This window comes from Amblyraja radiata, chromosome 24, assembly GCF_010909765.2.
Source record: "Amblyraja radiata isolate CabotCenter1 chromosome 24, sAmbRad1.1.pri, whole genome shotgun sequence".
In the NCBI taxonomy this organism is placed as follows: domain Eukaryota; kingdom Metazoa; phylum Chordata; class Chondrichthyes; order Rajiformes; family Rajidae; genus Amblyraja; species Amblyraja radiata.
This window is the reverse complement of record NC_045979.1, coordinates 27843483-27858094: the sequence shown is the minus strand read 5'-3', so window position 1 is coordinate 27858094 and position 14612 is coordinate 27843483. Positions and strand designations below refer to the sequence as shown.

Below are 14612 nucleotides of genomic sequence, written 5' to 3'. Positions count from 1 at the left end.
GGCAGCCAGTTCCGCTGTCCAGTCTTGGCTGGCGCTCGCAGCCAGCCGAGCTACTTCCCTCCCCGGCCACAATGTGGTGGCTCCGCGCCCAGAGCACCACGGCAGCGGTGAGTGAGTAAGTTGCTGGCATGATCTCCAACCCACTCCTTCCCAACGCTCCTGCCCTCCCCACAACCTTACCCCTGGCAGCCAGGTTTACTACTTTGTGCAGCCCAGGCCGTGCTGACCCGGGCCAGACTCCCCACGCGCTGTGAAAAGAAGTCTCCCTGCCCCAGCGGCGCTGTTCTTTTACAGCCACTTCACACAGTTCCAGGGTCGAAGGCGTGGCAGGATCCGCGGAGCAGTCACTACGAGAGTGGCACTGCTCGGCCTAACCTTCGGCCTCCAAGACGTAGGTAAATTTCCGGGCCTTATTTTAGAGTAAAAAATAGCGTTTTGGACGCCGGGAAATACGGTAAATGCAAGTTGGATATATTTGCTGTAAAATTCAGTGCAAAATGAATTTCACATTTCTTAGATTTATGGTCCACATCAAGTGAAAATGTTATCAAACTAGCTATTTCGGCAGTGCACACTAGCAGCCACTCTTCGACTCCTGGAGGTGGAAATTATTCTCATAATCTAAAATAAGCTAAAAGCTAGATGGTGATTATTTCAGTGAAATAGCATTTATTTTCCTGAAAATGAAGACTATAGAATTAAAAGACATTCCCCATTTTCTTACCTATAGCAATGGAATTCAGGGTTGTACTGGACGTTGAACCGGTTTTCATTGTGACCAGGGAATGGTTTGGCATTTGCTGCTCTTGTTGAATTGCTCCAATAGGTAAAGGTACTGCCCTACGTTTGATCCCAACCACATGAAATTGGGACTGACCATTAGCACCAGCATCTTCTATCTTCTTTATTGTATGATTCGGAAAGGTCAACCTAAATCAGAGATTATAAAAGCATTACCCAAAGGTGTAAAAGTTTTTTAGTGATTATAGCATCCAGACCATGATTTTCCCTTTGCGTGTTTCTTACTTTGCAAGTTATACACCGACTAGTCACCATCATAAACTAAACACGAATGAGTAGAGACATTGTACCTTAGAGTGGCAGGATATAGAATGTGGCTATTTAACCCACTGTGCCTGTGCCAGCTCTTTAGAGGAACTATTCAATTAATATCACTGCCCAGTTTTTCCATCACATGGGTAAGGAGCTGGAGAGGAGAGGTGGGGGGAGGGAGACCTGACAAGTTGAGAAGTTAATACAGGTGGGGAGTGGGGTGTGCTGACTGGATGGAGGTGAAAGGGAGACAATAGGGTCTCAGATAGGAAAGAAGGGTAGTGAAAAGTAAAGCCGGAAGGAAGCATAAGGAAGGGGGGGGGGGGGGGGGGGGGGGAGGGAAAAGCGGGGGTGGGGAGGGAGGTTAAAATGGAAATGACTTAGGGATGCAAGAAAAGTGTATGGAGGAGGGGAAAGAAGTAGGGTGACTGGGACAGTGGGAAGAGGCATTAACAAGAGGGGAGCATTATTTGGAATTGGGGAATTCAATGTTCATATAATTGGGTTGTAAGCTATTGCCTCATTTTCACCTCTAGCCTTTGTCACTTACTCTCCCCGTTTGCCAGTCATCCACCCCCCACACCTATATCCACCTATTACTTGCCAGGCTTTGCCCCAATCCAACCTTTCTTTTTCAGATTTCTGTCCCCCCTCTTCCAATCAGTCTAATCAGTGGCATTTGCAATGAAAGATTATACAATCAATACAATCTTGGAAAACACAAGATATATAAAATGTTTAACTGGAAATTAGTGCAAACCTGCCTGCCATGCCAAGTTCCTTCAGCCCGTTGTTTTTTCCCACTCCAGATCCCAGAATCTTCCTGTACACCTTGCTTAAAATTGTACCATTTGGATAATATTTCAACTTCTCCTGCTTTATAGTTTTTTCAGTTGTATCTGCTCACATTACCAATCATCTCTGTCCCTGGGTAGTTTATTATTCCCTTGTTGGTAAGGGGTTCCTGACTTTTATATCACCTACAGTCAAGGGCGTTATGCCCATCAAAATAATAAGTCCTAACATTGACCCTGAAAGCAATACAGAATACATTCTTCCATTCCCTCTTTTCTGTCCATTAGCTAATTTTGTATTCATACTGCCATTGACCCTTGAAATTTAGAGGATTTCATTTTGCTAATGTAGCATTCATTTGGTACTTTGTCAAATGCTTTTGAAATTCCACACATTGACACTACAATTCTCATTGCAAAAGTGGCTTATAAATAGATCAAGTTGGTAAAACAATTTGCTTTTAATAAATCCTTGCTGAATATAATTTATAAATGTACATTTACTGAAACACCAATTAACTTTCTCACAGATTATTGCTTTAATGAATTTTCCCATCACTAATGGCTAATAACCCTGTGTATTCTTCCACACCCTCTAAAATATAAGGGAACATTTTCAATTCTCCATATCCAAGGTATGTCCTCAGTACCTGCTTGCTTCCAATCTGGACCGTTACTTCTTTATTTGGAAAGCTGCCACGTTTTTAAGGTCACCCTTTACTGTTTACATTGTCAGCATCCTGGTCTCTTGATGCAAGTTTATTAGCACAATCGCTGCATGATGAAACTACATTTCGATGTTTAATCAACCCAAAAATCCCATACTCTTACTAATTATCTGTTTCAAAAAATCTTTTGGATTCCTTTCTTAAAGTTAGCTACGAGTCTTTTCTTATCCTTTCTTTGCCCTTCATTCACTATTTATGATCAACTCTTAATACATTTAGTTTGACTCGGGACAGTGTAATAAACCTTCTAATTTTCCTAAACAATATTTATCTGACTTACTTTAACCTTGTACATTTAGTCATCCAGACTGTTTCGAATAGCCTCCCTTTACTCTTTGTGTGAATGCATTTATAGCCAGTGTTCATTGTTTGAAGGTTCCAATTTTCAAGTATTATTTTGTCTACCAATTTTTGATCCCAACTCACCTGAATTCGCCCTTACTCCAGCTGAGGGCCCTTATGCTTAATGCACCTTGTTCAACTTCATAACTATTCTGAACATGAAATTATTGATTAATTTTCCTAACTCTTGTACTGAACCAGATTCCACTCATATTTTGCTTGAGCAGCATTCAACCCAACGGTACGAATATTGATTTCTCTAACTTCAAGTAACCCTTGCATTTCCTCTCTCTCAGTCCCTCTCCCGTCCTGGTCATCCTGCTAGTTTTACTGTTCATATCTCTTCATTAGCACCTCTTCCACACCCAACAATGGAACATTGTGGGCTCCACCTTTCCTTGGACATCGGTGCTGGCTCTGAACCTTTTCATACCTAGTTTACCTCTCCACTGAATCTCAGTCTGAGGAAGGATTGGTCTGGAAACGTCACCTATTCCTTTCTCCAGAGATGCTGCCTGACCCAATCATTTAATCCAGCATTTTGTGTCTATCTTCGGTGTAAACCAGTATCTGCAGTTCCTTCCTACACAGATTCCACTTGCCCAGATCTCATATCCCGGAACTAGCTTCAGATTACCTCCTACCTTCCCTTCACTTTAAATAGTTTAAGACTTGATGAATACTGCACAGAATTCGTAATCAAAAATGCATGCGAAGAGCAATTGGACCCTTCAATAATGAGATTCTGATCTGTTATTCAAATGCAGTGTATACCTGAACTTGCATTAAATTAAGATTGACAAAATCTCTGGCCTGTTCAACATTCTAACATCCACTCGGGCACAGAATTATCTAAAAGTTTTAATTAATCAGATCTTTTAAATGATACTTTATATATTTGGTATCGCTTCAGTTCTATCGATGAGTCACTGCATTGAGTTCTTAATAATGGATCAAATAAAAGCTACATAGAGTGATTCTAAAATAGAGTTCAAGGTGACATAAGTGGTAGAAAAGGGGATTTTGGATGTAGAAAGTAGGTGATAGTAGTACAGGCCGTATGCATCATTAAGTCAGTTTAAATCTGTCATTTTTATAACCCATTTGAAATGACACTCAATATAAATCGGAAAATGATGACTCTCTGTTTGGTACGCACTTTGCGCACTTCCAGTGAGATTTCAACTTACCGGAGACATTTAGTAAACCCTGTAGATGTCAGAATGGCACCACTTCCAAGTTTACTGCACAGTGAGAGGTATTCGGAATATAGGTCTACTCGATAGATCGAACTATCTGCACTTTCTTCAAAGTTGGCTTTCAACCTGAAACAGAACAAAAATTACTTGTTATGACATTCATCTTCTATTCCTATAAGAGCCATTTTGGAACAGTAGGGGAGTGGAATATCTTAAGGAATTAAAGTAAATCTATTTGTAGCTTGGGACAGTGAACTTTCCTGCACTGCATTAAATGTTTCAGCTGTGCTTTCCCAAACAATGCTTTCTATCCTATTAATTTAATCCACGACCTTATGTAGATTTGTATGTAAAGGATAGGTAGCTTGAAACATTTTTATAGGAATTGGTAAGAATAATAATCTTTGGGAAAAGATCCAAAATGTATTCTAGAGTTTAACCTGTTCAGTGCCACCCTCGAGTATACTCGGTTCATTGGCAGTATTTGATAAAAAGAACCGTGGCAGTTAAACATTAGTTTAGTTTAGAGATAATTGCATGGAAATGGGCCCTTCGGCACAGCAAGTCCGCGCCGACGAGCAATCCCCATATACCGGCATGGTAACATGGACAAATAACATAGCCAAACTTGAAATTTACAAAGCTTGGTTTCAAAAAACCTTTAGTAAGATCGACCACTAAATCAAAACAATTACATTTTGCAAATGCTATCCTTTTTGAATTTTGTAAAAAGAGGATACTTGAGTAATCATTTGAATAAAACATGAGTGAAGTTACAGCTTATGAAAATGAAGGCAGGGGGCAGCACAAGGAAAAATAACTGCTCTTTCACAATGAGCTCAAATGTTCTGATCTACTATAATCTAAGACAGTCAGGTTATGGAAAAGATCAAAGGAGATGGCAGAAGCAACATTATTTACAGAAAAGCGGGACAAAAATAGCGAGGAATGTGCACTTCATTGAAATGCACTGACTTATGTTGATGACAGAATGATTACAATAACGTGAAGTTCTTGACTGATTAAGGAATAAACCATTTTTTGGTTCAGTGCCATTGTTGATGGGTCATTAACTTTTATTTTGTTTACAAGAACTGAATGTCACTGGCAATATTATTCAATACAGCAACTAAAATTGAGAGCTGGAACTGAAGAAGGGTTTCAGCCCGAAACGTTGCCTATTTCCTTCGATCTATAGATGCTACCTCACCCGCTGAGTTTCTCCAGCACTTTTGTCCAAACTAAAATTGAGAGTTTGGATTGGATTTCTTTCTTCTTAAACAGGAGCTGCTGTATTTCCAAACACACTAGTTGATTCAGAAACATATTAAGGAATAACTAATAGGGCGGTCACGGTGGCGCAACGGTAGAGTTGCTGCCTTACAGCGAATGCAGCGCCGGAGACCCGGGTTCGATCCCAACTGCGGGTGCTGACTGTACGGAGTTTGTACATTCTCCCCGTGACCTGCGTGGGTTTTCTCCGAGATCTTTGGTTTCCTCCCATAAAGACGTATGGGTTTGTAGGTTAATTGGCTTGGTATATATAAAAATTGTCCCTAGTGGGTGTAGGATAGTGTTAATGTGTGGGGATCGCTGGTCGGCGCGGACTCGGTGGGCCGAAGGGCCTGTTTCCGCGCTGTATCTCTAAACTTAACGAAGCAGAAGATGAAACTTAGAGCATTGAAACTATGCAGGGCAGTGAACTTTGTTTTTGATTGTTCCTTCAAAAGTAAAGCACAGACACATGGGCCAAATAGCCTATTTTGTGCTCCTATCTTATAATTTCAAAGACCTTGGAGGAAATAGGTAAATTCAATGCATGAGCTGCAACATAAACCTCATGCATTTAACCCAAATGGCAATTTAGCTTTACAGTCCATAAGAATAAAAAACAGTTCTCCTTTATGCTGAAAGGCAACCTTGTTAGAAGTTCTGGTATGCTCAGACAAGTTGGCAATTTGAGTGAGACAGGTTGCATTGAAGAATTAACATAGACAATTAAAGTATTAGAGAGAAAAGACAACGCATCACGGTGGGGTGATAGTTTTATGAGAATAGAATGTCATAAAGTATTAGTGGTCACAGACATTAATAAAATTATGATACTGCTGTGAACTATCCAAACAAGATCATGGTTTCAGTAAGAATTTCATATGATAAGTGATGTGGAAATTGTGCCAAAATAGCACAATTATACTGAGGAGAATCAAATAAAAAGGACTTTATAAAAACAAATTTCACTTACCACTGGCATGTAAATGTCTCACTGTCCAATTCCAAGAGGCCAACAGGAGGGACTGCAACAGGTCTGGGTGCTTTGGAAATCAGAAGACATACCAGCAGTCAAACAAAATCTGTTCTAATTTAGCTGGAATAAGCAGATGCTATTGACCAGTAGTCACACTTGCCAATTTTACATTGAACTGCAGTTATCTCTTCCAATTCTGAAAATTATTATTCTTCTGTAGCAACCAAATCCATTAAATTAATTAACTAACTAAAAGTTACGTTTGTAAGAGAATGACATTAACTTGTGGATAATTAGATTAGTTCCTGATATTCTAGTAAAAGATCCTCAATAGCAAACAAGTTTAGTGCTGGAATGACCATTAGGTTTGAGATGAACCCGTGCAATCATAGGATTATAAATAGCTTGAACACAAACGCATCCTTGCAGATCAGCACAATTCACTTAAGAGATTAGAAACAGAAACCCAATTCAATTTCCCCTTTCCAGGAGAAAGAGTGCTGCTCCACCACGGTGGTTACCTAATATGATATCCAAATAGAATGGACGGATAATTCTGATCACAAGATTAGATTTACGTAAACCACAAGATAAATAGATAGCTACAAAATGCATCATTCTGAAATACTGTATCTTAATAACGGCAAGACTTCTTTGCTTCATCTTATGTATTTCACACACATTAGTTAAATACTAACAAGATCTTAAATACTAACAAAATCTTTAACAAGATGCAATGGAATTAAATACTATACCTGCTGCAGGGACGTTGGGGTTTGAAACATTGTCTGCCGCAACAGGCCAAGTGGTCTCGGATGCTGGTCTCGGATTGCTCTGCTGTTCAACTACCTTGACCGCTGCTAGCGCATCAGGGGGGAAGTTCTGTGTATCCACAGACACCAGGCATACAAGCTGATCTGAAGTTTTTTTATTTAGTAAAGTATTAAATCAAAAAAGTTACATATCAATCAGAACATCTTATACCTCTGGGCATACTGGAAACAATATTAAGCCACATATACAGAACAAATAGATTAGTAAAGAAGAATTTCAAAAATAGAAGCCTACATTTCTGCTTTAAAATCAGCAGCCACCTGAATTAACATAAGTGGTTTTAGATTTTTCTCCAGAACTTCTGAGAAAGCAGGAGAAAAATTTCTTGGGCTAAAAGGCTTTCATCCCATAGCGTGAAGAGAATTGGGTAGCATCATGGATGTCCTTATAACTTTCAAATTTGATTCAGGTATCATTTCTTTGGATTTGAAAATATTGCATTTCACTTTGCTAGTTAAAAACATTAAAAAAAAGAGGGAAGTTAGGAAATTATACGACTGTTATAATTTCTCAGATAACTATTTAAAATATTTTCCATCTAAGTTCCCTCAAGAGTAGACAGACAAACGCAAATGTTTTATACTTTGAACTGGTGTCTAATGAGGTAGGTAGGAGAATGTCGAGAGATATTATTTATAACACACATGAGGCATCTGATACAATTCTCCATATGAAAAATTTGAAGTCCACAGAATTTAGGGATAATTACTCATCGGTTTAGAAAATTTTATAAAAGTGAGCAGCAGAACGTGTGGAATAGTGACCACATGCATCTAAAGGTAATCCATAAGAATCTGTGGTTTGGATGAAACAATTTATATCTCTAAATGGTTTATAAGATAATGTGATAGAAAACCATGTACATTTGCTCATAATACAAAGATGAGAAGCTGTGCATTTAAGTAATCATTAAAGTAAAATAATCAATAAATTAATTGGAGGGACATAGATAGCCACAGCTTAAGATTTCAATGTAGGTAAAGTGAGGTCATCCACATTAGACCTATGAAAGGTATAGAAAAGATGTTCAAAATGGTGAATGTCTAGAAAGAGTTGAGGTCCAAAAGATGAAAGGGTTAATATATGTAGGCCATAAAAATGAATGATTGAAAGATACGGCATGGAAACAGGCTCTTCGCCCACACCAACTATTGATCACCCGTTCATACTAGTTCTATGTTATCCCACTTTCTCTGGTTCAGATTCTGGTTCTGGTCATCCAGTCCCAACACACTAGCGACAATTTACAAAGGCAAATTAACCTACAAAACCACGTGTCCTAGGGATGCGGGAGGATATCCACGTGGTCATAGGGAGAACATATAAATTCCGCAAGGACAGCACCCGAATTCAGGTTCGAACCTGGGTCTCTGGCACTGTGAGGCAGCAGCTCTACCAGCTGTGCTGCTGTGCCACCCTAAATATCCAAAAAATAATCAAAATGGATTTCTTCGCTGCGGTCTGCTTTTTAAAAAAATTGTTCTGTGGAATTTCAGATAACTTAAAATGATTTTCACCATCTATTATAAATGCAGCACTTTCTTTTGTTTGTCAACATAAAGGAGATATATTCAAAATGGATTCCACCAAACTTTATTCTTTTGAGGACACAAATTTTACATGTTAGTTACAGAAATGACACTTGCTTCTGTACCAACTAATGAACGGAGATAAAATCATGGGGAACTTAGACTTCCTCTAATCAAGTATCTATACAAAAAAATGATTACTAATATCAGTGTTATCCTTCGTGAATAAAAAACAGGCATCACCCACATTTCAACATTTCAACTCACCAATACTTCTTTCAACTTTGATGATTTTGGTGCAGGTCATCTCTCCCAGACTTGATAGCATGTACAGAGCTTCCAAACTAGCAAGTAACAGCAATATATCTTGGAGAGATAAATGGTTCACAATCTCACGATAGGATTCCTGTTCCACACATTCACAGATAATATCTACATTCTCTTCAATTTTGCAAAGTTTAGCCAAGATCTCCATACCTAAAATCAAGAAAATATATCAATGCTAAACATTATTATTACGTATTAACACTGTTTTCTTAACATGCTTCATTTAAATGGCTTTGCATTTAAAAAATAATTTGTGAGAGAAAACAGGGGTAAACCATGAATCATACAGTTAAAACTAAAAGGTTGTGATCCTATTGCCACCTGCTTACCAAAGTTCTGAATATCATGCAAAGTAGGTGCCCCCTCATTACATGTCTGGAATAGTCATACTGTGCCTTGAAGACACTTTAGTAGTTGAGTGCAAAAGGTACGATCATTCGAAATGAGTTATTCTACTTAGAGTCAGAGTGTGATACAACATGGAAACTGGCCCTTCGGCCCTACTTGTCCACACCAGCCAACTTCCCAGCCATACTAATCCCACCTGCCCACGTTTGGTCCATATCCCCCCCCAAAGTCTCACCTACTTCATAGGATTTTTTTCTGGTCTCCAAATGGCCTATCCTTTTAACACAACTTAAGACACCCAGCTAAATATTGAAGAAATTGAGGTAATTCATGGTCAATCAGCTATGCTGTACTGGCCATTGGTATGCAATTTGTTGGTTCCAAACACATGGTGTGATCAGTATCTCTCAAGCCACGATACAGAGGTGCTGCAGAAATATATTGAAATGCCTACTGTGCCAGAATTGCTTTACCAGCTCTTCCAGGCTTATTAAGTAACTGAATCTACAATAAAGTGAGCCACATGGAGTAAACCATGTGAAAAATGTAACAATATCAAAGCAATTTTGCATGTTTTAATTTGCTTTTGACTTTAGTAGGCAGTGCAGAGCATAGTTAGAGGATAAATTCTGCTCAACGACCAATGAAATATTTGATAATCAAGAACGACTTTAATAAGAGAGGTGAAAAAGCTTGAGATAGCCAAAATGAAATTGAAGAATTGATTAATAATAATAATAATAATACATTTTATTTGTATAGCGCTTTTCAAGGACTCAGTCGCTTTACATGGTGAGTCAAGAACAAAACAAAATAGAGCAGTAAGACAGAGATGCAAAGGGGAGGGGGACATGGGACTAAGGGTATGCAGAGGTGAAGAGATGGGTCTTGAGGCGGGACTGGAAGATGGTGAGGGACTCAGAAGTTCGGATCAATTGTGGGAGGGAGTTCCAGAGCCTGGGAGCTGCCCTGGAGAAGGCTCTGTCTCCAAAAGTGCAGAGGTTGGATTTCAGAATGGAGAGGAGACCGGCTGAAATGGATCTGAGGGACCGTGAGGGTTGGTAGGGGGAGAGGAGGTCAGTGAGATAAGGGGGGGCCAAGTGGTTGAGGGCTTTGTAGGTGAGGACCAGGATTTTGTAGATGATCCGGTGGGAAATGGGAAGCCAGTGAAGTTCTTTGAGGACTGGGGTGATGTGGTGCCAGGATTTGGTGTGGGTAATGAGTCGGGCGGCTGCATTCTGGACCAGTTGGAGTCGGTTGATGTTGCTGGAATTAATGCCAAAGAGAAGAGAGTTACAGTAGTCCAGTCGGGATTAGAAATAAGGAAGCATATGCAGGCATAGGTATTTGGTTTTGTGCAAGTCCTTTGAGGTTTATAGTGGATATTTAAGGAACTTAAGGAAGTGGCACAGTGGTGCAGCCGAGAGCTGCTGCCTCACAGTGCCAGAAACCCGGGTGCGAGCTCGACTTCGGGTGCTATCTGTGTGGACTTTGCACATTACCCCTGCGACCGCGTGGTTTTCCTCTTGGTGCTCCAGTTTCCTCCCACATCCCTAACACGTGCAGGTTTGTAGGTTAATTCATCCCTTATGTGTAGGGGGTGGATGAGAAAATGGGAGAACAGCAATACTGTGATCGATAGCCAGCATGGGCTCGGAGGGCGTGTTTCCAAGATGTATCTCTAAACTAATCTAGGAGGGAAAATTGAACACATGAAATGGCCTTGGCAAGACCTGGATGCAAATGTACAGTGCCCTCCATAACGTTTGGGGCAAAGAGCCATCATTTATTTACTTGCCTCTGTACTCCACAATTTGAGATTTGTAATAGAAAAAAAATCACGTGGTTAAAGTGCACATTGTCATATTTTAATAAAGGCTGTTTTTATACATTTTGGTTTCACCATATAGAAATTAGAGCAGTGTTTATACAAAGTCCCCCCATTTCAGGGCATCATAATGTTTGGGACACAGCAATGTCATGTAAATGAAAGTAGTCATGTTTAGTATTTTGTTGCATATCCTTTGCATGCAATAACTGCTTGGTCTGCGATTCGTGGACATCACCAGTTGCTAGCTGTCTTCTCTGGAGATTCTCTACCAGGCCTGTATTGCAGCCATCTTTAGCTTATGCTTGTTTTGGGGGCTAGAACCCTTCAGTTTTCTCTTTAGCATATAAAAGGCATGCTCAATTGGGTTCAGATCGGGTGATAGACTTGGCCACTCAAGCTATGACATTTTTATAGCTATGAAAGCTATGAAACCATTTTTAAGCTATGAAAAACTCCTTGGTTGCTTTAGCAGTACGTCTGGGATCATTGTCTTGCTGTAGAATGGTCAATGAGTTTTGAGGCATTCGTTTGAACTTGAGCAGATAGGATGTGTCTATACATTCCAGAATTCATTATGCTACCACCATCAGCAGCGTATCACCAATGAAGATAAGTGAGCCAGTACCTTCAGCAGCCATAAATGCCCAGGCCCCAACACCCCCACCAACGTGTTTCACAGATGAGGTGGTATGCTTTGGATCTTGAGCAGTTCCTTCTCTCCGCCATACTTTTCTCCTGCCATCACTCTGATATAAGTTAATCTTCATCTCATCTGTCTAAAAGACCTTTATCCAGAACTGTGGTTGCTCTTTTAAGTACTTCTCGGCAAACTGCCATCCTATTTTTGCGGCTAACCAGTGGTTTGCATCTTGCAGTCTAGCCTCTGTATTTCTGTTCATGAAGTCTTCTGCGGACAGTGGTCATTGACAAAATCACACCCGACTCCTGAAGAGTGTTTCTGATCTGTCGGCAGGTGTTTGGGGATTTTCCCCTATTATAGAGAGAATTCTTCTAACAATAGACAATAGGCAATAGGTGAAGGAGTAGGCCATTCGGCCCTTCGAGCCATTCAATATGATCATGGCTGATCATCCACAATCAGTACTCCATTCCTGCCTTCTCCCCATATCCCCTGACTCCGCTTTCTTGAAGAGCCATATCTAGCATGGATTTACGAAAGGTAAATCATGTCTGACGAATCTTATAGAATTTTTCGAGGATGTAACTAGTAGCGTGGATAGGGGAGAACCAGTGGATGTGGTGTATCTAGACTTCCAGAAGGCTTTCGACAAGGTCCCACATAAGAGATTAGTATACAAACTTAAAGCACACGGCATTAGGGGTTCAGTATTGATGTGGATAGAGAACTGTCTGGCAAACAGGAAGCAAAGAGTAGGAGTAAACGGGTCCTTTTCACAATGGCAGGCAGTGACTAGTGGGGTACCGCAAGGCTCAGTGCTGGGACCCCAGTTATTTACAATATATATTAATGATCTGGATGAGGGAATTGAAGGCAATATCTCCAAGTTTGCGGATGACACTAAGCTGGGGGGCAGTGTTAGCTGTGAGGAGGATGCTAGGAGACTGCAAGGTGACTTGGATAGGCTGGGTGAGTGGGCAAATGTTTGGCAGATGCAGTATAATGTGGATAAATGTGAGGTTATCCACTTTGGTGACAAAAACAGGAAAGCAGACTCTTATCTAAATGGTGGCCGATTAGGAAAAGGGGAAATGCAGCGAGACCTGGGTGTCATGGTACACCAGTCGTTGAAAGTAGGCATGCAGGTGCAGCAGGCAGTGAAGAATGCGAATGGTATGTTAGCTTTCGTAGCAAAAGGATTTGAGTATAGGAGCAGGGAGGTTCTACTGCAGTTGTACAGGGTCTTGGTGAGGCCACACCTGGAGTATTGCGTACAGTTTTGGTCTCCAAATCTGAGGAAGGACATTATTGCCATAGAGGGAGTGCAGAGAAGGTTCATTAGACTGATTCCTGGGATGTCAGGACTGTCTTATGAAGACTGGATAGACTTGGTTTATACTCTCTAGAATTTAGGAGATTGAGAGGGGATCCTATAGAAACTTACAAAATTCTTAAGGGGTTGGACAGGCTAGATGCAGGAAGATTGTTCCCGATGTTGGGGAAGTCCAGGACAAGGGGTCACAGCTTAAGGATAAGAGGGAAATCCTTTAAAACCGAGATGAGAAAAACTTTTTTCACACAGAGAGTGGTGAATCTCTGGAACTCTCTGCCACAGAGGGTAGTTGAGGCCAGTTCATTGGCTATATTTAAGAGGGAGTTAGATGTGGCCCTTGTGGCTAAGGGGATCAGAGGGTATGGAGAGAAGGCAGGTACGGGATACTGAGTTGGATGATCAGCCATGATCATATTGAATGGCGGTGCAGGCTCGAAGGGCCGAATGGCCTACTCCTGCACCTAATTTCTATGTTTCTATGTTTCTAGCTCTCTCTTGAAAGCTATGGAGGTCTTCCTTCAGCTGTGGAGGTCTTCCTTCACCTGTCAGTCCTTTTGCGATTAGTAAGCTCACCAATGCTCTCTTTCTTCTTAATTATGTTCCAAACAGTTGATTTTGGTAAGGCTAAGGTTTGGCTGATGTCTCCAACAGTTTTATTCTTGTTTCTCAGTCTCATCATGGCTTCTTTGACTTCCATTGGCACAACTTTGGTCCTCATGTTGATAAACAGCAATAAAAGTTTCCAAAGGTGATGGAAAGACTGGGTGCTGAGAGATCTCTTATACCTGCATTAAGGAGGCAATTAAACACACCTGAGCAGTTACAAACGCCTGTGAAGCCATGCGTCCCAAACATTATGGTGCCCTGAAATGGGGGGCGGGGACAATGTGTAAACACTGCTGTCATTTCTACATGGTGAAACCAAAATGTATAAATATGGCCTTTATTAAAATCTGAAATGTGCACTTTAACCACATGTGATTTTTTCTATTACAAATCTCAAAATGTAGAGTACAGAGGCAAATACATAAATGATGGGTCTTTGTCCCAAACATTATGGAGGGCACTGTAGGTGGGCTGATTGACAAGTCTGCTCACAACACAAAAAATGTGTAGTAGTAAAAAGTGAAGAAGGTTTTGAAAGGATACAGACATAGATCAATTGGAAAGTTGGATGAAGCAACGGCAGTTGGAATTTAATCCATGAACACATGAGGTAATGCATTTTTGGACATCAAATACTAACAGGACACATTCAATAAAAGGCAGGGACCTCAGATGTATTGATGTGCATAGGGATCTTGGTCTGCAAGTTCACAGCTTCCTGAAAATGGTGGCCCAGGTGAATAGGGGCGTATAGGTAGCATTTGGTATGCTTGCTGTTATAGACATTGAGTGTAAGAGTT

The 14612-nt window shown here is 40.6% G+C and overlaps 1 protein-coding gene across 1 annotated transcript in view; it reads right to left on the bottom strand.

Annotated features, from left to right (window-relative positions):
- Positions 1-14612, bottom strand: part of LOC116986938 (AT-rich interactive domain-containing protein 2-like) — a 196672-nt gene that overhangs the window by 40221 nt on the left and 141839 nt on the right. Inside the window, exons 10-14 of the mRNA XM_033042763.1 lie at positions 8995-9204; positions 7120-7281; positions 6362-6431; positions 4108-4242; positions 725-930 (exon numbers count right to left, since the gene is read on the bottom strand). Coding sequence (XP_032898654.1) covers positions 725-930; positions 4108-4242; positions 6362-6431; positions 7120-7281; positions 8995-9204 — 783 coding nt within the window. The remainder of the gene's footprint in view (positions 1-724; positions 931-4107; positions 4243-6361; positions 6432-7119; positions 7282-8994; positions 9205-14612) is intronic.